Here is a 21,920-nt window from a genome sequence, read left to right on the forward strand (position 1 = left end):
CCGATGAACTGAATATAGTCGGCAGTCGTAAGTCGCCGAGAGTGCTGTCAGATAAAAATTAAAACCCGATCAATATTTATTGCCGATGCGCGCACCTAAGTGAAAAAGAAGTCGCACAGCGCAGCTGCCGCCTACCTAAGACGAACCTGGGACGCACCTATACCTAAGCTGGGTTTATGCTCATTACTATGCCTGACACACTTCGATGACAAGTTGTGTGTTGGTCAAAAACGAAGAAAGGTGTTAATTTTATATGAATATAATAAAAATATCTACATATATACATATCTATATGTATATAAATACATTCATACAACAAGAGAGAAGGTTGCACCGTGCTGATTGCCATACCTAATGCGCATGCCTGTAAAATAATTCTATACAAATGTCGCAAATTTACGATTGACTGATTCGTTCAACTCTATATAATTTATTGATAATATCTGTCATCTTTGTTCCATAGAAATATTATTATTTTTATTATTAAATCTGTAGAATAGTCAAAAAACTAATATTACAGTTGTACATACATACAAATTTAAAAAGTAAAATAAATTTAGACATAACATATAACATAATATAACATAAAAACACAGATACACACTTGTAATAACTCAATATTACAAAGCTACAAACCGAACGAGAAATATTCGGCAATTCATCAATTTAAAAAACGCGCGCGCTCCTGCTGCTACTGCCTATAAATATTAACCAGCACTGCTGTAACCTATCGATAACCGCCTATCGAGCTAATAACCTTTTTAACACTGGCAGTGATTCATATATGTTTACGCGCTAGCTCGTATTCTGCGTCAGTCAGTACATAAATCACATCTAGAGCGTTTCATATTTAATAGGTAACGTAAGCAAATATGTATTAAATATTGAATTTACGTCTGTGATCGATTCGCGACGGAAGCATTCCGCAAGATCCCCAATCACATCAGCTGTGAACCAGTTCCATTTGCAACGCATGGAAATCGCGGTCTGACCGTTCAATGACACTTTGTTGTTAACAAAGAAGGGAAAAGCGTCGCAAAACGTGAAATATCTGCGGTCTTAAAACTATATAAAACTGATAAAGGTAATGCAAATCACGACTGTAAAACATCTATTTACGTACAATCAACAGTCGCCCGCAACACAAGCAACAACAATACCCGAGAAGTGCGTGAAAGTGCAAAAAAACAACAACACAAAAGTATGTGTATTTCGCCAGCAGTGTAAAAAGAGACTTGCATAGAAAATGCCAGAGCAGCGCAGAAGGCAGCAGCCAGTTTAATTGATTATTCAATACGCAATACATATATATGTATATGTGTATACAACATATGCGAGCATCTTTGTGTGTGTGTGTACAACAAACACGCGTTGTCAGCATTTTTGGCATCAAAAAAGCTGCAAATTTCTGAGTAAATAAAATTCGTCAGCCTAAGAAAATACCAGCAACAATAAATAAGTTGTAAAATAATAACAAAAACAAAAACCCACTAAAAAAAAAGAACTGTACTGAATCAGCTGGAAAGTTTTCGAGTTCGTTGCGTCTTTGTTATTGTTGTCAGTCAGTTGTAATTGATATATTTCTTATTATTTTTTTTATAGTGTCTAACACTTCGACCATGGAGTCAACACTGAGTTCCGGCGGCTCAAACGCTTCCAGCGAGTGCGCCGTTGACACGGGCGGCGGCAGCATCGGCAACAAAACTCGCTGCCGCACTTTAGAAGCGACGCTCTGCAGCGTCGTCCATCACAATGGATCGCAATCGAGCAACGGCAACGCATCCTTAAGCCAAGAGGTTAAGGATCTCTATCGGTATAATGCAAACACTTTCAATATTCTATTATGTTAGCTAATTCTGTTTTAATTTATATAGCACCTTATACACCGTCTCCAAGCAGCTGGACGATGCCAAGCGAAATGTGCAGAACATTGGTCAACTGTTCCAGCACGACATCGAGGAGAAACGCGCCAATCTAGTGCAGCTATGCAAGCAGATCATATTCAAGGTAATAGTCGGGTACACACAGGGTATTGAACATACAATACTCTGTGATTATCTGCAATGAGCAATTATAATATTATATATGGTTTTTCAATTTGAAATATATAGTTTCGTTAGGCCCAAATTGAAAACTTATCTAAAAATCGTTCATATAAAACAAAAAATCGGGGGCATCAAAATTTGCAATACGGTATAATCTCGATAATCCCACCAAATTGTACTTTTAATATAATTGCATAAATTCAAATTAAATCAGGTCCAAAAAATGTTTAATTTTTCCTTTCAAAGATGGGTGCAATTGTGATAATTATACTTTTAATCTATAATCCGAAATTGACAATTATATTCAATTGAAAAGGCTTACAGCGAATAAACTCAATTTTGCCATTCAAATGCAATTATAATTGTCTTTAATAAGGAACTTAAAAAAAAAACAGTATGTATGACATATTCTTTAATCCCCATTTTTTTAAGTAAATCCATAGGAAAAAGGTACTAATTATAAAATTATAATGCAATTTGTTGCAAAATACTTTTTGTAGCCACTTTGATATTTATTCATAGATTTCAGCATTGTCACTGTTGCATATTATCAATTTATACTGTACTCTATTAATGCTTTATCATCTCGCTTAATACGATAAGATGAGATATACTTTCCCATGACGTCATAGAATCGTTATCTTATATTCTTGTCGTTTCTATTGTCTTATTTTTGACCTAGGGATACCATGGGGACAGTGCATGTTAGACACATGTAGGACATACCCTAAACGCATAAAAGCACAATGTATATCGTCTGAAAAGTTATTTTATTGTGATGATTGTTAAAAATAATGTAAAAGCAGTTGATGCCAAAAGACAGTCAAGAATTTTGAAAGAATTTCTGTTTAACCACAAATCAAAATATCTTGCATAATTTTAATTTAGTATTTTTTTTTAAAATAAGCCAAGTGTATTTGTGCTGTATGTACATATAACAATACTGTAAATTATCTCTTCCTTTTTAGGACTATCAATCGGTGGGCAAAAAGGTGCGCGAGGTGATGTGGCGACGTGGATACTACGAGTTCATCGCCTTTGTGAAGAAACATTCGCATAAGCAGGGTATGGATGAAGAGCAAATGCAGAAATTGGAACGCTTCTTATGCGCTGGCATCTTCAACTACAAACGTCTTTCGGCCAAAATGGAGGAGATCTATGATTTGGATTTAAAGTATCTTATTGATTTCTCCATCATCAGCGAAGGCTACATTAGCGATTTTATTGGCGACTCTTCGGCTGTGGGTCAGGAGGTGGAGCCATCGGGAGCCGGAGCTGTCGATAAGAGTCTGGAGGCCGTGTCCTTTGCTTTGGACACCATACACTCATCGCTTCTTAGCTTGGGTGATTTACACCGCTATTTTCTGGACTTTCGCATTGACAGCCAGCTGAGTTTGAGCATCAGCAAGGAGCAGGTGGCAAAGTATTATTTGGAAGCATTCAAACTGAATCCGGCCATTGGCATGGCTCAAAATCAGCTGGGAACCCTCTACTATGGCCAAAACTATGATTTGGACTCAACTTATCACTATCTGTACTCTTTGGTCTGCATTATTCCATTCGAGCTGAGTGAAAATAATTTGAACAAATTGTTTGCCAAGCACACCGAGTATCTGGAGCAAATGGATCCTGCTAAAGTGGATTTCAACATTGAGGATTTCTATGCACGTTTCTATTTGATTGTGGACATATTCTTCTTTGACAAGGAAGTGCCCGATTTCAATTCACTGTGCCATTGCGTGCTCATCGATTTGCGCAAGATTCTCTGCGCCCAAATGCTGCGTGTGCCCGAATCAAGCATCTTTAAAATCATCTCCATACTGTTCTTTTGCCTCTCCAAACTCAAGATGATTAACTCGCCCAAGGTCTATTCATTGCACGCCTTTCTGGTAGCCGCCTGCTCCGATCTTATGGATGCCTGCATTGTCAACATCGAGCAAATGATTTTGGCTCGTGCCGCAGACAATGAGAAATTCCAGACAGAGTACGAGCAACGTTTCCAGGAATTCGACACAACAGTGCGCAAGTCACGCAATGAGTATAAGAACTGGCTGGCCGCTGTAGGCGAATGCGAACGAAAGGACAAAAAACTAATGGCCAGACCACATTCTGTCAAGGATTGCAGCACAGACTCACGCGATTCACAGCACTCGGCCGATGATGGCGGCGCCAAGACACAGGAAGCCACTGATACTGATAAACTTGGCGGCGGCGAACCCATCTCTACACGCTCTAGCGATGAAGCCAAGGAGAGCGATCTCAAGACACCGCTCTCCTGCAAAAGCAAGCGTCGCGGCATGCGTCTACGGCGTCGTCGTCGCAAGATTGCCCAATCGGATGATAGCTCATGCTACGACAGCGAAAGCGACATGGACACCGATTTCTATAGCGATGAGGAGGACTACACCGATCTGAGCTCCAACTTCGATACTGATTTCAGTGACATTGATGTCGCCGAGCCCGATGAGGCGCCAATGGGTGAGTTAACTCTTATCTAGTTTCTTTGTTGATTTCCCTCTTATCAAATAATGTTTGTCTGAACCAGACTATGCCAAGAAGGAACGTGCTGGACGCCAGCAAGCAGGTGCTGATAACTATTCAGATGGCGAGGATGTGGTAATTGAGGAGGTGCGACTTGTCTATCCAGATGAACTAGAACGTCGCCCTAACTCCCAAGAAATCGACTCTGAGGGATTGTTGCGGAGCTTTGAAGTGCTACAGTTGAATTTCAAGAGCGCCGAGGATCCTTTGACTAATTTGGCGGCTGCAGCTGGCACGGCATCGCTGGCCCCAGATGCCTGCATTGATGGAGCTCAAGTCCCACCGGTTACCATCTCGGAGCCGCCAAAGAAACTAGTGTATCGCAACAAGTACACCAAGATTAATCCCAACATCATTATCGATTGTCTGCACAATGAGCCCACCATTCGAGCACTGAAGATGCTCTTCGACTGGCTCCGCATCAATCCAGAGATATTGATTGGTTGCTATCACTCGAATCCCGAATTTGTGCACAAGATCATGAAATTGCTGAACTACTGCAACATTGATGTGTTCACACGCAAGGTTTACTTTGAACGCGATCTGCTGACCACCAGCAATGTGCGAGAGGCGCTCGTCGAGCTTTTCGATGTGCGCGCCAATGTCCCACTCACCGAGGACTTTGCTTTTAAGAACTTCGACATCTTCCAGAGCACTCAAATCACCCTTGACTGGGAGACTATCATAAGGGAGCGTGTAACGCCACAGGAAGAATCCATATTGCGCATCTTCAAGATGGTTGATTTCGGTTTCTTTATCTGCAAACAGAAGAAGTTTAACTATCGCTTCTGTGTCAAGACGCGTCGCTTCACCGAGAATCAGAAGAAGAAACGCGAAGAGAAGAAGGGCGGCTGCTCCCGACGTCGCGAACGTCGCACGGCTCCAAAAACCACACGCAAACGCAACGAGGGACGCACACGTCGCTACTCGGATCGCAAGAATGGAATCGTGCGCAAGAGCTACACCAGCAACGAGGAGAAGGACACCGTCGAGGAGTGCCGCAAGGTACCACGCAAGGGCTATCTACGCAATCGGAATGCGGAGAAGGCAGCTGCTGTGATAGCCAGTGCAACAGGCACATCGGTGGCTGGCGGCACCTCAGCTTCAGCCTCGACTACGACAAATAGCGTCATTGAGAAACTGAATCTGCAGTCGAGCAGCGGCGCCGATGAGGAACGCTCCGAGGCTATGTCCAAGAAATGCGAAATTATGGGCAAGCTCTGGCTGCAAAACGAGGTCGAAACCCTCGAGGAGGAACTACGTGACAGTCCCGCACACGTCGTGATGTCGCCGTTTGTTGTTGTAGACGCCAAGGCATTGACAGAATACAACGGTATTGTGAAGTCGCTAGTAAGGACCAAAAAGTGTATTGTTCTCATCCCCAATGCTGGTGAGTAATAAAATGAATGGTGTCATTTTTGCTAGTGACTAAATAAGAATTTTCTGTTTCCATTAGTGCTCAACGAGCTGGACGAGCTAAAGAAGCGCAGCGAGAATGTGCGTCACGTTATACGCTGGCTGGAGCAGGAGTTTAAGCATGGCAATCGTCATCTGCGCGCCCAGCGCGACAACGAGAGTCAGCCGCTATCGCTGCTCAAGATCTCACGCAAAATGGGTAAGAGTTGGCAGAGATAAAAGTTAATACAGAGTAATTAATGTTCTTGAAATTCCCACAGATCGCGATGCATCAGTATTTTTGAAAATAGCACAGTTCTGCAATCATCTTGTAGCCAATCATGCCGATCCACATGTGAGTGAGCTACAAAAGAACGTGGTCACATATCTGTCAGGAGATAATCTACATGAGAAGAACCGTCAGCAGCAAAACTTCAGTTACACCGGCATTCTCGACTCCATACCCGTTCGCTATGCCCAAATCCAAAGCTTCTATGCCAAGTTTAAGGCCAACAAAAAATGAGTGACGACCAGAAGCGGACGCTAGGTGGCAAATGCAAGGCAACTGCAGATGCAAATTATGCAAGGATGCAAGCGTGTGTTCTCTGTACAACCACAAAAAACGACATGGAGTTCCAAGTTAACGAAGTTTCTCTCAAGACGCGACCAGCGGGCAACGGCAACCAAATCAACCAACCAGCGATCGCTGAACCACCTCAAACAAAGTGGGTTGTTTGTCTGTTTGTTGTTTGTTTGGCTGTTGTTGTGATAGAAGCAGCAGCAGTCGCAGCAGCAGTTGTTGTTGTGGTTGTGGATAATTTTCACCAACAATCAATTTTAAAAAAAAAGCAATCATAAGCAGCATCAACAACAACAACATCAGAGAACAACATCATAATAACATCAAATCAAACAAATCGTACAACAAACTGAACAACCAACCCATCAATAGGGGTCCGTCTCATGCGGCAGCAGCATTGCGTGGAATTTGCTTGTGTTGTTGTGTTAGAAAACAAAATCAAAAATGAAAAAAAAAAATCGTTCACTTTTAACTCAAATGGCAACAACGATGACGACTCAGCTAACGTATAATGGAATCACGGTCAACAAACAGAGAAAAAGGAAAAAATAATGAAAACAGAAAAAAAACAAAAAAAAAATTACTACGGAAAATCAAATCAAAGAAGAAATTGTTCATGATACAACTTTATCAACTAACATAACCTCCAGAGCTTAGCAAAGAAAGGTTTACGAACAAATCCAAACAAGGAGCTCATGGAGAGAACGGAGATTATGTCTAATCTAGCTTTCCCTCCCGCACAGCCCCTCTTGCAGCGCATACATTTTAGCTTTCTTTGTAGAGCGCACTTTCCTCAAACTAATAATTCTTTTTCCGGAGAATATTTTCAATTGAGATAACTCGTAATTGCATGGAACGGTTCAATAGTTCCCCATTCGCCCTCATCGTGTTATTTTGTTCTATCTTAACTTTTGACGTCGGAGAATTCATTCGTTTTTGCCCAACTCTACACAATTCAAATCTATATAATACATATATAACAATTTAATCTCTAAAAATTCATTGCAAAAACTTTGTCGGATAAATGTGTGTAATAAGTATTATCAACCAAGAATCAATGTTCTTACATCACATTTACATTTTTTAAATTTTTCAGAAACTACATTGTAATACCATTCTGATTTATGAACTAATAAAAAAACACCCGGCAAACAAATTACGCTTTTATTTTCCAAGATAAATGAGATGGGAATGCAAATGATTTTTTCTAGTAGGCAATATTCTTTCAATTGCCTGAATTAAAAAAAGGAATAAAAAGTATCCCTATTATTTGCAAATCTAAATGACTCTTCGAATATGCTTTGGCCAAGTCAAATTGAATTGATTAACACGTCAAAACCAGTCTGACGGAGTTAACACCAAATTAAGATTTTAAAAGTTCTTCTAATTTCGATATTTATAGAACTTTCGTCCTTTAATCTTAAAACAAACATTCGAAATTTTTTAGCTGCAATTCGCTTGTAAGTTAAATAGCCAAAATCTTTCAAATATTTTAAAGGATATTACCAAGTTATTGCTTATGAAGGTATTAAATAAATACGCCCTCCTTTTAGTAAGTTTAAACAGAGTTTTTTTTTAATTTTAATCAATTTTTATTTGTTGTTTTTTGGGGTGTTTTTGTTTGTGTTTTATATATTTGTGTCTGTTTGCTTTTAATCCAATTTAATTGATTTTTGTCACTTTCTGTTGTGTTCCGTGTTTCGAATGGTACAAATAGCGTACACAATAGGTATTTTGGGGTGTATACATATATGTATATATATAATTTGTTATGTATAGAGATTTTATAACTATATTGTATAATTGGTTTGAAATACTTTCAAGTGTTGCTACATAGTATATCATATATATTTTGTTTGCCATTTCTTTATAACTGTTCTGATCTAATGCGATCCTCAGACAACAAATGTTCAAAGAGAGTTAATTATTTTGTTTACATTCAGTTTTGTTTTCTTTCGGATTTTGTATTTTGGAATTTTGATAGCAAAATTAAGTTAAGCGTGTTTTCGACCGATTATCAAGCAATTTCAACTTTGTATATATATATTTATATATTCATATTGTTTATTTATAGTGTAATACGTGGTTTTTGGCTTTAGTCTTAGTTTCACTATGTTTATACGTATATTGATCTCTTGCCTCAGTTGAGTAAATAATTATATCTACTCACATACAATATTTATATATAGACTGATGACAAATATGAGACTGTTCAAACTGTAATAATTAAAAGGGGGTGCTTACATAATTACTTAAACTGTTGTTTTGCAAACGACATTAAAATAAAAACCTGCACACATTTAAAAACAATAATAAAAGTAATAATAGGTCGTAATAATACATAATACGAAAATAATAAATTAATAAAAAACTTGAGATTACAACAAGACTGTACAGATTGTGCTTATGCATAGATGCAACTTAAAATGTAGAAACTTATGTGAATTTCCATTCAACGCTGGCCAAATAATTTGCACATTTTCAATAAAAACTATTAACTAATCGACACTGACATCGACTATTCATCTTTTTTCCTTCTTTTTTTTGCTTTTTTAAACATTTCTATACACAGAATGAATATTACCATTGCGAATTTAAACTAATTACAGACAACATATTAAACATTTGAAATCAATTGTACAATTAAATACACAATACAAATTCATACAGCTCTTTTCTTTGAAATTCAACTAATCTCTCATCTCTCCCCTTAGATGACACCCGATACAGATTTCTCATACGGTGTGCCCAGCGTATCCCGTCTCCTTGGCAGCGTACCGCTGGCCGTAAGTGGCGCCGATTCCGGACAACCTAAGCCAACCAGTAATTCAACTAGTGCCGTCGTATCCTCCACATTGTATTGGGGAGCCGGAATGCCACCGTTTGCCGCAGCCGACGGCGCTGGAGTCGGCGCCGGAGCCGGAGTGCCAGCTGCCAACGCAGCAGCCGCCTTCATCGACTTGGCCGTGGCCAACGATTGCGCTGCCCGTGCATACGCCAAGCAGGTGCGTCCCTCATGGTCGGTGTGCTTGATGTTTGCACCGTTCTGCAATTGCAAATACAATTAGTGAGATGCGCTTTAAAGGCATTGAAAATATGAACTTACCCAGACGAGCAACTGGGCAATGGCCAGATTGCCAATGGCACAAGCCAGCAAGAGAGGAGTACGCACATCCCGTGTGCTCACATTGGCATTGGTCACCTCCGACTGACAGTTGGCCAATATCGACACAATCGACTTGATGTCCGCTCGAATCACTGCTTCGATGAGCTGCTGTCCTGGCGAGGCTGCGTTCGCATGATTTCCACTGCCTAGAGGCGTGAGGAACTCCTTGGCCTCGTACTTGCTGCGTATCCAGCGCTCCTTCTCCTCGTGATTGGCCAGTGCAGTGGGCTTTACACGCTGTCGCGTATTCGCTTCCCACACCGAGTTGGCCAAACTGTTGCCAATCGCCAGCATGACGCTTAGATGCGGCGCACTATATGGAGAAAGAAATATGTTACGCATTGTGTCCTTGTGAGAATATACAAAAACTTTTTACTTACGGCCAATCATCCAGACCCAGAGAGCGCACCTTGGAGATGTGCGAGCCGAGATTGCGATGTATGCCAGAGCACTCAATGCACATGAGCACTCCCAGATTCAAGCTGGCCCACTTCGGGATCTGCAAAATAAGTTAAAACAAGAAATTAGTATTTCATGTCAAGTCCGATTAATGCTTCTTTTCACTTACTGGGTGCACCACAGTCCACGCAGTGTCCATTGCCGGGTACACGTTGTCTTATAGCCACCATGGCGGCCAACTCGGTGCTGGTTGCCTGCTTCGTCTTGCTGCTCTCGATGCTCTGCAGACTCTTGAAGATCTCCTGCTCGACGGCAGCAACCCACTCATCGCGCTCCTCTGAATTGGCGGCCTCAAAGTGCCATTGCTTCGAGTCCAGCGAGACAATGTAGAACTCATAGCCATCGTTGTCATCCGCCTCGTTCGCCTTGACGCTGCTGCTCTTCATGCGACGATGTCGCTTCTTCACATTGGGAGTTTGCGCTTCCAATTTACTGTTGGCCGTTGGCGCCTCACCAGCTATGAACGTCTGTGAATTGGAATTGGACATGGCAATGCCCTCGTCACCGCTGGTCTGCTGTGAGCTATTCGATTTCAATGGCTCTGCGCCAGCGCCGGCGCCCAACAGCGACAGCTTCTCGTTCAGCTTACGCTGATTATCCTTGGCCAGCGTGAGGCAACCGAATCCCTCGTTGAGTGTGCCCTGTGCCCGCTGACCGTTGGCCAGCAGTGAACTGGTCAATGCGCTGTTCGTGATGATGGATTTGGAGCCTCGAGGCTTCTGGCCAGGCACCTTGACAGTCACATACTGCAATGGTATCTCCTTGCCATGCACATCGTCCATATAGTCATGCAGCGAGGGATAATAGCTGAGTCTGCCATCAGCGCAGATCGTCACATACTTCTTCTTCCACTCCTTGTTGAGCGACTTGCTGGAACGCTTGTACAAATAGCCCTGCTTGATGGGTATGGAGCGTCCGCTGCCCAGTTCGCTGCTCTTCGGCTCCTTGTCGTTCTTCTTCGACGAGCTGGGTATAAAGAGATTTGAGCGCCGTCGACTCTTACGGCTTGTCGTAGGCGTTGAAGTGGGCGTCGGCAGCTCCTTGCCAGGTGGCGGCGCCAAGTCGCGAGGATCGCGCAGTTGCACTTGCGAGCAATCGCCTTGCAGCGACAACTGTTGTTGCTGCTGCTGCTGCTGAAGCTGCTGCTGTTGTTGTTGTTGTTGCTGTGGTGCTGCTGCAGTAGCTGGATTGTATTTGGTAATGTTGTTGTTCTCATTGGTGGCCAGCGAGGCGCCCGACGACGACGCCGACTGCAGTGACCAGAGCTTCTGCTCTGCCTGTGCGAAATCTGCACTCATCCGCAACGGCAACTGCTGCTGCGCCCGCTGTCCGTTTGTTGGCGCCTGATACGAGGCCAGACCCAGGCGAGAACCTTGCGGCGTCGTTGGACGCGGCGGCTGCATAGCCGGCGGAAGCGGCAGACGCTGTGAGAGTATCTTCTGACAAGCTGTGAAGAGAATTGGGAATCATGTAAATGATGACTAATGATGCTAATCTCTTAGCTTTACTTACCATCCTGAAAGACGCGCTCCACATTCAGGCCGTAAGTGGCGCAGGTCTCGTAGTAGGAGCAACGCTTCAAATCACTGGCCAATTTCCGGGCGCGTGTGTCGTCGATAACACGAGGATTACGCTCACTGATGGCGTCTGTGGCGAGTAGAGAAAGAAATGAGATTAGAAGAATTCAGATTAACTTAAGTACAAAAGCGAAGAGACTAACTCAATAAAAGAGTAAATACGTCAGGAAATGCTTCATTTGAGTAAATAAATAAATATATCATTTAATGATTGGATTATGGACATTTATCTATTTAATGTTGATTTTTAAGGTTGATTATGAAACAGAAGTATGATAATTAAATTGAAAATTAATATAAAAATAAAAATGGAAAACTTTTTACTTTAAAATTGTATGTATAATGAAGTCAATCTTTAACTTATGCGTTTTTTTTTTAATTATAATAATTCTATTGAAATTAATCTTAAAATTTTGAAACAGTTCTTTGAGTATTTTGCTAACGTAGTTAGTTTTTAAATTGTTTTCTGTTAAACTTACCCTGTGTGCCCACCAATATCATGGGTATGTCCTGTCCATTGCGAAAATGCGCCATTTTGGTATAATAATTGTAGACGGTGTTGAAGCTGCCTTCGTTCTCCAGGCTGAACACAAAGATTACCGCATCCACCCAGCCAGCGAACTGAAAGTAAGACAAAAAAAAACGAATTCAGTTAAATAAGCCAAAAGAACGAACACACACACACACACAGAGAAAAAAAAGAATGAAACCAAAACAAAACAAAAGCGCCTTTAAAATGCACACGAAAATAATATGAGAAAAAAGGATTAAATCGAAAACACAAAACTTTTGGCCGCGAGTCCTTGACTTTGTGAGTCGCCGTTGCAAGGCGACGCAGTCGAAGGACGACGCAACGTGAGGAGTAAACAAATTGCGGCGTCTGGCAGCGGGCAGCACAAAAGGCGGAAGCGCGCTTAACAATGGACATGCACAACAAGGATCTCTGGCCAAAGGTAGTGGCGGGCGACACAAGGCGAAGGATCAAGGAGCAGGAGCAGTAGCAAGGAGCTAGGAGGGGGACAACAGCAGCACGTCTCGACACACACTTGAGAAAGTCGCTAATGAAGCACTTGAATCCTTCGGCAGGACCCGTCGCCGTGTGCTAAACTTTTAATGATTTTTGTATAACTCAAACGCACACATTCTCCACTCCAAAACACACACACACACACACACACACACATACAGACACATAGGCAATTGCAGGATAATGAACTTTTAGATGGCATGTAAACAGTGGCTTTTGTGTGTGTGTTTACTGCGCAGGATTCAGATGTCCTGGCAACAAACTATCGATTGAATTCGATTCAATTTGAAAGCCATTTTAATTATGCATTCAAATCCAAAACAACTCACTCGCTTTATATTCAACTAATTCACAATCAATTATTTATATAGTTTTCGGTTATCCTTCGTCGAGTCCTGCAACAGGATTGTGCGATGCGATGCGAAGCACACGAAATAAATGCCGCCCGCCTGCTTTGCCAGTCGACAAACAACTGGCGCTTTTCTCAGTTGTCGTTATCCTGCCGTCGTTGTCCTGCGACGCGTCGCTGCTCACAGACACAGTGGGTGGTTCAACAGACGGCGGGCGGTGGTTGGGGCTGCGTTTTGGGTGGTTGTCGTTGCCGCTTTTTATGATTTGTTGTGAAAAAGTATGCAGAGGAAACAGGAAAGCAACGGCAAAAAAAAGTTGCAGCAAATGCAGCGCCAAATGGCGGCGACACGGGAAGCTCACAAACACACTCACAATCACACACACACACACACACACTCAGTTACACTTGGAAGGAGACACATGCTTGACAACAATACATTTCAATTGCGGGGGGGAAAGAGAAGCCAGCACAATGCCGTTCAGCCAAATAGAAACGAACAATGAAGCAACTTCAAACTGGGTTAAGAACCATTTCAAGTGTCTCCTCGAAAGCCTTAAAATCAATCTAAAAGGCTTTGGATACAGGTTGAAAATAGTTACGCCAGGATTATAGACTAAAACTTACATTAATAAAGAAATTCTGAGCGAGAAAGACGCGGAAAATGAGAACAACTTGAACAATTCATAAGAATTTAGAAATAATATATTTTTTATAACAAAAGCAGACTATATTGAATAATATTTCAATTAACAATGAAATATTGAGAAAAGATAGAAGTTTAAATGAGAAACTTCACGAAATATTAGATCACAAATGGAAATTCATTAATTATCAATCGATCTGCGAAATTGAATTTTGTCTTTTATATGGTTCTTGGTTTTAAAATTGTTATTTGTTTTTATAGATGAAACATTCAAATATTTTCATATATTACTTTTTTTCTATTGAAATTTAAATTCCTTTTTGAACGCTTCTAACAGCATGAACTGCACTGTTTAGTATGTGGCTCTATCCCCAAAAAATATGTAAGAAAAATTGTGCAGAATCGACAACTGTCGCTAGTCGCATGCAATATTGTCGTGCCGTATATGGTAATGATATCCTGTCTCAGCCAGAAAGCAAATAAAAACAAAAACATAACAAAATGCGACTGAGTGGCGTCGCCTTGCCATTGAGTGATTTCATCCAAAGTTGCGAGTTTGTTTTTACTGTACTGTTCGCATTTTCTTGTACCCTGTAAGCGCATTTGACAAAGTCTACTTTAAGATACCCTCATAATATTGAGTGCTTTCTATGATGAAAGATAACCTTATGAACTTCTCTACTTGTCAGGCTTTACTTATGCCAAATTAACTACAGAGTATGTCAAAGTTTGGCATTTTAAGCCTCAAAATTCCTGAACGGGTTTTTTTCTTGCCGTCTGAGGGGGTGGCTGGCTTCACATGGGGTTGCTGGAAAACTGAGGGTTATTTTTGCAATGAAATATGGTTTATTGTGTTGCATAAAGACGTCGAATGACAGAAGTTAGCCAAGAAAGTGACATAAAATTAGTTAAATCGCGAGAGAAACGATTTGCGGATGACAACTGTAACAAAAAGTGGGGAGAATCTCAGCCAGACGCGCAAAGAGAGAGAGAGAGTTAGTTAGCGAGGGAGAAAGGGAGCTATCCACATAATCACCCCGCCACAGCTTGACAAGCATTGTTATGCAATAACACAAGAAGCTGCCTGCATATCGAGAGCCTTCAAAACGGTTATGGTGTGACTCTAAAACTGTTTGCGGACTGTGCTACTCAAACTGCAAAGTGCTCGAATATTCCGCTACAAAATTGGGTCAATCACATGCTTGACTTGCACAAATATTAACAACAATAATTAAAAAGGGAAAATTATCAACAATTAGAATTTAAATAAAATACGCAAAAGGCTTTCGGCATTAGTCAACTGCTGAGCCAAGGGATGTATAGACTAGGTATTATGGCATATTATTATGGGATTTGCGAGGGTCGCGTCGCGTGTCAGCCACATTTTTTTTTACTTTTTTTACATTGTTGTCGAGAAGAGCAACCCCTACCCCCCACCCGAGTCTGCAATACACCCTAACCTATAAAGCGAACCGCAAATAAAAAAAAAATGTAGAAGAGGAATGTGTAAAAAAGCGAAAGCAGCTTAAAAATTATAATCCACACTTTCACCCTTTTAAGCCATCGGTGCCGCCTGTCGCCGGGGGGCGAGAGGGATTCAGAGACTGTCAAATAAACAGGGTACATAGAAGTTTGTGCAAATATTGTGTCCGGATTGCGAATTCAAAGGAATCATTGCGCACATTTCGTGCAACAAATGCGGAACAAAAGCTTCGAGCGCCGATCAATGAGTCAACAAATTGTTTGCCCTCGAAAAACGGTCCATAGAAATGCAAATAGCTCGAAGAAAACTTTGCTTTAATTGCACACGGGTTTAGTGTGCGAAGATTGCGAATGCAATAACCTAGGGGTTGCACAGGAGGGGGTGCGGTATGAGGGATAAATGAGCTGAACTTTAACCTATTGAGTGGCGAAATTGTATTGGCCAAGTTTGTCGCATCACATAATGTCATAACGGTAAACAGACCTTTGGCTAGACGATAAAAAAAAGTGTTGCAACAAAAGTTATTTGGCCCGAGGCCAGTTCATCCCCAGCCCTCCAGTTGTTGCCTTGCCAAAGGTCGAAGTTCGATAGAGTGACTCAGCCTGCAAAACCTGTGTTGGAAGGGAGTGGAGTGGAGGGGGAATCCCCAGTAGCCGAGGCCAAAGGCAACAACATTGTGGCAAGTTTGAATGCGAAAACTGCCAGCACAGCAGAAATTTCGCCATCTAGAAAAAGTTAATAATTGGCAAAATGCGACAAATGGAAAGTTCTGCAGTGAATTGGCCAGAGTTGCCACAGTTACCAGACAAAGTAGTAGCAAAGTAAATAAGATATCGGTGGCTAAGAAAACACTTAGAGCATAAATCACTTAATATTTATAACTAAACAAAGTCGAAACCTATTCCCTTATTTATTGCAGTGTACAGCAAACAAAAAATAAAAGGCAAAAAAAAACCTGCAGCTTAACAACCCTCAAAGTTCTCTTGGCATCCCCAACTGTTCTTTTTTTTTTGCTGCGCCCCCCTTGTGATCCCGTGTTGACCTCAATTCAAATATTTACAAGATGATAAGGGAAAATATATTTGTACACACAACAGGAAAAACTTTTTCCCACTACAAAGTGCTACCGTTGCCTCCAGCTCCAGCTCCAGCTCCAATTCCTGCTACACCTCCATTCACAAACACGGGCAATACATCATTTTACCATTTCATGCATATTTGATGAATTAAGATTGGTGTAGAATGTTCACATAGCATTACATATGTTACCATATATACTACACATGTCTGTCGCGAGTCTTACCTGCATTTCTGGAGCGCCGCCCTCGTCGCGTATCAGCAGTAAATAGCTTTGACCATCGATAAAGACCTCCTTCTTGAAGCGTCCTCCCTCAGGCGACTCCTCTTGCATATAGGAACCGGTGAGATAACGATGCACTAGGGCCGATTTACCCGAATTCAGAGAGCCAACGATGCCCAGCCTCAAATCGGGCACCGAACGCGAAATTGTCCATTCCTGACTGTTCACAAAGGAATCTGAAATTGAGGTTGGGTAGAAGAAATCAAATCGTCATTAGTGAAAACAGTTTTCTCAACTAGTTCGACACGTAATTAGCGAGATTCAAAACTCGTTTCATCTTCATGTCATCTTTGACCTAGAATAGTTGTGGCGGGCAAAAGTTTTTCGAGCCCTCCGCCATCCCAGGCACCCATCATTAGTGATTCTTCTTATGCAAATGTAGTTAAGAACCTACTACAGATATGATGTGTACGCCATATGTTAAACATACATATATCATTAGTGTAGTCCTTGCCTCGCACTGCATTTTGATTGACAGCTTTGGAAGCTACTTTTCGGTCTTGAGTTTTCGGCAATTGTTTTGCTTGTCTTCGGGGTATCTCTCGCTCTCGTCTTGAGGGTTGTGCAAAAACTTTAAAATTGCCAGTTGCTTGAACACTTTTCTGATTTAAATTAGCTTAGCTCATTGTTGAACCGAGTCGTTCAATCAAAACTAAGATCTACAGTCAGCTGTCTGCCGTCTGGCTTCTGATTACGAAGCATTCAAGGTCAGATTAAATTAGCGGCAACTGTTGCCAGGAAATTAAGCTGAAGCACCAACACAGCTGTCGGTGTATTAGTGAGCTTTTGAAAGCTGCACCCAATCGCCTTATTGGATGCAGAGCTTTCTGTCTGTATGTGATTTATCTGTGTGAAAGCTGTTCGCATCTTTTTTCTTACTCGCCTCTCTTTTTCCATCATTTTAATTTTTAGACAAATTTCCTACTGAATTTATTGCTCACTTCATGCCCAAAATGTGTAACTAAGTGTTAAACCCAAAATAAAAACACTATAAAAATGCCACTTTGTATGCTCGTAAATCTCGAGAGCAAAGTCCAAACCCAAGCCATTAGAATACGAGTGCCACGATCAATTTCAATTTCAGTGAAGGGCTCAACCCACCAAAGCCACCTCCCCTCTCCTCTTTGAAGACAGCCCAAGGCGTTGGGCAGTTTGTTGTTAGGTCGAAAGGAGTGACAATAGAAGGAGCTGTGATCCTTTTTTTTTTTTTTTTTGACTGACCAGTTGTCGGTGCAAGTCGTGTGATGATTTACTAGGCAGCAAGGACACGTGAAAATTGCTCTATTATGAGTTGTTAAGAGTTGCCTGAGTAAACAGTGAAAGGGAGACTCGGACATGGATCGACATGGATATGGACAACGTCTCGAGGGTGACACTGAGAACTTGTTCCAGCTTGTTAATGGACTTCACAAGACAAGACATGCAGAGAGCGGGCTGAGTTGTACTTCGACTTGAGTTGCGACTCCTTGTATGGACAGTGAAGATACGGTAACAAGTTCAACTGGTTTCAAGCGCTTCACTCGCCTTGACCATAGCACAAAATTACAAATTAAAACGAAATAAATATGCCTTTTGTTATATAATGCAATCCAGAAAAAAAAGCATTGCAAATGCAGAGAAAAGAAGGAAAATACTTTGTGAAACTGATATGCCTAAGGCAGTAGAAGAAGGCAGCAAAAAATTAGCGCGGTTTTGCAATTTGCATGGCCATAAAATGAAATGAAATCAAATCAAACATGGCCGGCAACTGGTTTCTGGAGATCATCTTCATAGTAGAACCTAACCCCAAATTGTAACAAATTCTTCTTCAAAGCGAAATACTTGGCAATGCCGGTCGTCTAATTAATGAGTATCTCAGCCTCGCTCTAGGCGCTTAAAGTTACAAACCGAAGACAAAACCGTCAGTTACAAATGCGTCTTTAAGTTTGACTAATGATGTCAAATGTCTGGTAGGGGGATCAACGAAAAAGAAAAAAAAACAGTTGATCGGCTTATGTGTAAAGTTCAAACCGCCAGCCAGTCAGCCGGAGGTGTAAAGATAAGATAACCCCCAACCCTGGCTGTAATTCTCTGCCTCACTCTCTTCTCTTACTTCATTTATCTGTGTTCGTAACGATCGTAACTCAAACTCATGTCAAATGTCGCCATCGTTGTCACAATTCCCAAACTAATTACGTATGCAAACGAGCCTCGTTCTTCGACCCAAGACTGCTTTTGATTTTCCAAAAAAAAAAAATGGAAAACTTCTTTGCGCCTTCTCGATTTGGACTTGGCGAGAACACAGGGAGAAAGTGCACTGAAGAAAGGGTTGTTGGCCCAGTTTGTTTTTGTTTGTTTGTTTACTGCTATTTACCATATATCCCATTTACGATTACAATTCCTATTCTTCGTTTTTCACTCTCTCAGGGATTTGCCTCTTGATGTGGGTTAAGCATTTTAATTAGCGCACAATGTGAACATTTTTATCTTTTCTACTTCATTTTCGACATCTTTTATGCCTTTCTTTCAAAATTCCTTTGCAGTTATCATTGACCTTCTGACCCGAGTTATCATCAAGTAGCTGGCTTAGTTTTATTGCTGCCAGCTGAAAATAACTCTATTTGATTACCATTGGAAGCGTGCCACGATTAAGGATCAGATACTATACGAAAAGGACCTGAAAAAGTCGTAAATTTTATAACCGTTCTGTGGTAAACGGTAGCCCAAAAACATGAACATTTTGTATCTGTCCAGTTGGCAGTTTTTACGATCGCCCACCACAAACACAGCTTGTGGCAGAACACAGTTAAATTTGAAGAGCTGTCAGGCTGTTGAAATGATCAGGTAAATGCAAAAGAATACTAACATAAGTAGAGAGATAAACGAGGTATTTTAAAGTGTTTAGCGACATTCACCTTGACGAGCATTTAAAATGCAGCCTTGCAACGGTTTCCCTCTCTCATTAGTAAGCTGAATGCGAATGCATTTACGCTAATTAGAGAGACCACAGTGAATGCTGTGTATTCTATTGATATTTCCCATACACTATAGAAATATTCCATGCATGTTTTGATACTTTTGGCACAATAATAGATTTTTAATAAGCCATAACCATAAGCCATGGCAAATTTACTTTCGGTATGGAATTGTGAATTTCATATCCACATACATATAAATCATATGAGTAGTAGAGGTTGTATTTGCATGGACCAAGCCCACAAGAACCTATGATAATATTTAGGTAGGCTGACCGTGTCGACATCTCGGCACAGTGGACTGTCCGAGTAGAACAATAAATCAGATGGGAACACACAATGATCTCTCTGAGTAGGGCCTGAGTCTGAGCCTCAGTCTTAGCATTTCTTTTGGATTTCTTTCATTTTCGGTGTTGGCGTTATTGTAGGATGCAGCACATCTGCTCCACAATCTGATTTACTTTCTTTGTGTGCTGCCACGAGAGTAAGAGAGTGAGAGAGAGAGGGAGAGAGATCACGGAAACTGGTGGCAAAAAGCAAGCAAAAACGGTAGTTGAAAGCAGATTTTTCATTCCCAAAATGTGAGACAAAGGCAAAGAAAATTAGCCAAAGCCCAAAAAAGGAGCAGAGGGCGATCACACAAACAAGATTAAGACGGGGCAAACACACGACGAGGAACAAAAAGAATCGTAGAGAAAGAGACCAGAAAAGGCAGAAAGGTAAATCAACAACTGCTCTGCAGAAGCAAATTCTTTAGTGTTAATAGTAACCTATTTAATATAGTTCAGCGAATAACTCAATTTTTAGAGAGAGAACTAGCTATCATAGCTATCATCATTTAACAAAAATCACATAGAACTAAAGTATACGAAATCATATCACTAACAAAAAAAAAAAAAGAATATTACCATTCATATTCTTGGGAAAACTGAAGGAATTCGCAATTCTTGAAACCTTTTCGATAAGATACAAATGTATAATCATCTCGAAGTTACAGTATGAATTCTTTTACATTTAAAAGTGATAAGATTGTGTTATTTTACTAGGAAATTGTTGAACTAAAAAATGAACATGGTAGAACATTTTTTTAGTTGATAATTTCTTTAGCAAAGCTGACATTATTTGGGGCAAAACATGAATACTTCGAGTAGTAATAATTTCAAAATACATCAAAAATTATAAGAGAGAGAGAGCGAGAGAGTCAAGGAAAGGGTGTGGACTGCTCATCCAACTGTTGTCTATTGGAAAAGTTCTGCACGAATGAATGCGACACCTTCAAGGTTCGGTCACGCAACGTTCTCAGCGTGTTGCCAGATACAAAATGTATCTGACAGCTACGTCACGTGTCACGTGCAGGAATCCCATATGTATTGTACATATGAATATTAAATTCATCATCAAAGGGTAGAGTGGAAGGAATAGATACTTGCTATGACTTCATCCGTCAACTATTTTGCGTTGTATTTAAGAACTGCTGAACTGACACAGAAATGAACGCATCATTAGCAAAATAATACGAAGCATAAACAAACAAACATATGAATGAGTGAATGAACCATCGAGTAAGTGAGTGTAAGTGAATAGTTTCGAGTGGGGGGCGTTAAACATGTGTTGAATTTTGATAAATTGAATTGAATATGCGGCGCGCCAAACCGCTCGCTTCCCAATTGCCTTTAATTCGTTGTCCAAACACAGCTAAAGGTTGTGAATGATGCCACATACCAAACGAACACACACACACACACACACACACAGAGAGAGAAGCGTGTGGTTGTGTGCGTGTTAAGTGGCTCTACATCCTGAGTTGAGAAAGATCAGCATAGACCACACCCCTTTGAACTGGCAGGGTCAATTGGAAAGGGTTAGTTCAGAAGATGCGAGATGCGCTCTCTCACTGCTCATTGGTCCAAGGAATAAAGATTTACGAGCTCAGGTACAAGTTAAGGCGATATCGCCACAACAATTTATGCATCGCAAACCTGAAGGTCTTGCACTCCATTTTTGGCAAACTGGAAATACTATAAAATGTGAACACATAAAAAAAAGCAGAAATTAGCTGCCCAATATGCGCATATGGCATTTGTTTCTGCTTCGCTTTTTTATCAGCCAACAACAGTCAATTCCAATTTGTGACTGTAAGGCAACTCATTTATCATATAACAGATTTTGTAGAAAAAATAATAATAAAAAAGAATTGAATTGCGAAACACGACAAACGGAAACCAGAAAATAAATTAAACAAAAAAAAAGAAAGAAATAAACAACTTTAGTTATCAGCACTTAAGACACCTTCGGTGGGGAGTTTTCTTATCAATTTTCATATAAGCTACAACTTTTA

At 40.9% G+C, this 21,920-nt stretch overlaps 2 protein-coding genes across 7 annotated transcripts in view; one reads left to right on the plus strand and one right to left on the minus strand.

The window, feature by feature from the left end:
• Positions 1-666: 666 nt before the first annotated feature.
• LOC117563870 (nonsense-mediated mRNA decay factor SMG5) lies at positions 667-7,615 on the plus strand. Of its 4 annotated transcripts, none has more exons than XM_052003091.1 (7): positions 667-857; positions 1,603-1,813; positions 1,875-2,007; positions 3,014-4,523; positions 4,591-5,976; positions 6,043-6,201; positions 6,263-7,615. In XM_052003091.1, the coding sequence occupies exons 2-7, from the start codon at positions 1,620-1,622 to the stop codon at positions 6,502-6,504; spliced, it is 3,624 nt and encodes a 1,207-aa protein (XP_051859051.1). In that variant the 5' UTR covers positions 667-857; positions 1,603-1,619; the 3' UTR covers positions 6,505-7,615. The 4 variants fall into 4 exon arrangements, with proteins under 4 accessions (XP_051859051.1, XP_051859050.1, XP_051859049.1 ...); XM_052003090.1 differs by lacking the exon at positions 667-857 and adding an exon at positions 880-1,084; XM_052003089.1 differs by lacking the exon at positions 667-857 and adding an exon at positions 1,183-1,201.
• Positions 7,616-8,142: 527 nt separating this feature from the next.
• Positions 8,143-21,920, minus strand: part of LOC117565742 (centaurin-gamma-1A) — a 61,245-nt gene continuing 47,467 nt past the window's right edge. For 2 of the 3 annotated variants that reach the window (XM_052003277.1, XM_052003278.1), the window contains exons 2-8: positions 16,572-16,804; positions 12,243-12,384; positions 11,699-11,833; positions 10,295-11,633; positions 10,108-10,224; positions 9,668-10,040; positions 8,143-9,607 (exon numbers count right to left, since the gene is read on the minus strand). In XM_052003277.1, the coding sequence (XP_051859237.1) occupies positions 9,272-9,607; positions 9,668-10,040; positions 10,108-10,224; positions 10,295-11,633; positions 11,699-11,833; positions 12,243-12,384; positions 16,572-16,804 (2,675 nt within the window). In that variant the 3' untranslated portion in view covers positions 8,143-9,271. Of the gene's footprint in view, positions 9,608-9,667; positions 10,041-10,107; positions 10,225-10,272; positions 11,634-11,698; positions 11,834-12,242; positions 12,385-16,571; positions 16,805-21,920 lie in introns of those variants that run through there. The other variant, XM_052003276.1, reaches the window with a different exon arrangement.

The sequence above is a fragment of the Drosophila albomicans genome, chromosome 2L (assembly GCF_009650485.2).
Source record: "Drosophila albomicans strain 15112-1751.03 chromosome 2L, ASM965048v2, whole genome shotgun sequence".
In the NCBI taxonomy this organism is placed as follows: domain Eukaryota; kingdom Metazoa; phylum Arthropoda; class Insecta; order Diptera; family Drosophilidae; genus Drosophila; species Drosophila albomicans.

Bases quoted from the DNA above. Each gene is read 5' to 3' on its own strand.
- LOC117563870 (XM_052003089.1), top strand. The intron at 1,814-1,874 runs GTATAATGCAAA...TAATTTATATAG, and splicing joins GAGGTTAAGGATCTCTATCG to CACCTTATACACCGTCTCCA. The intron at 4,524-4,590 runs GTGAGTTAACTC...TGTCTGAACCAG, and splicing joins GCCCGATGAGGCGCCAATGG to ACTATGCCAAGAAGGAACGT.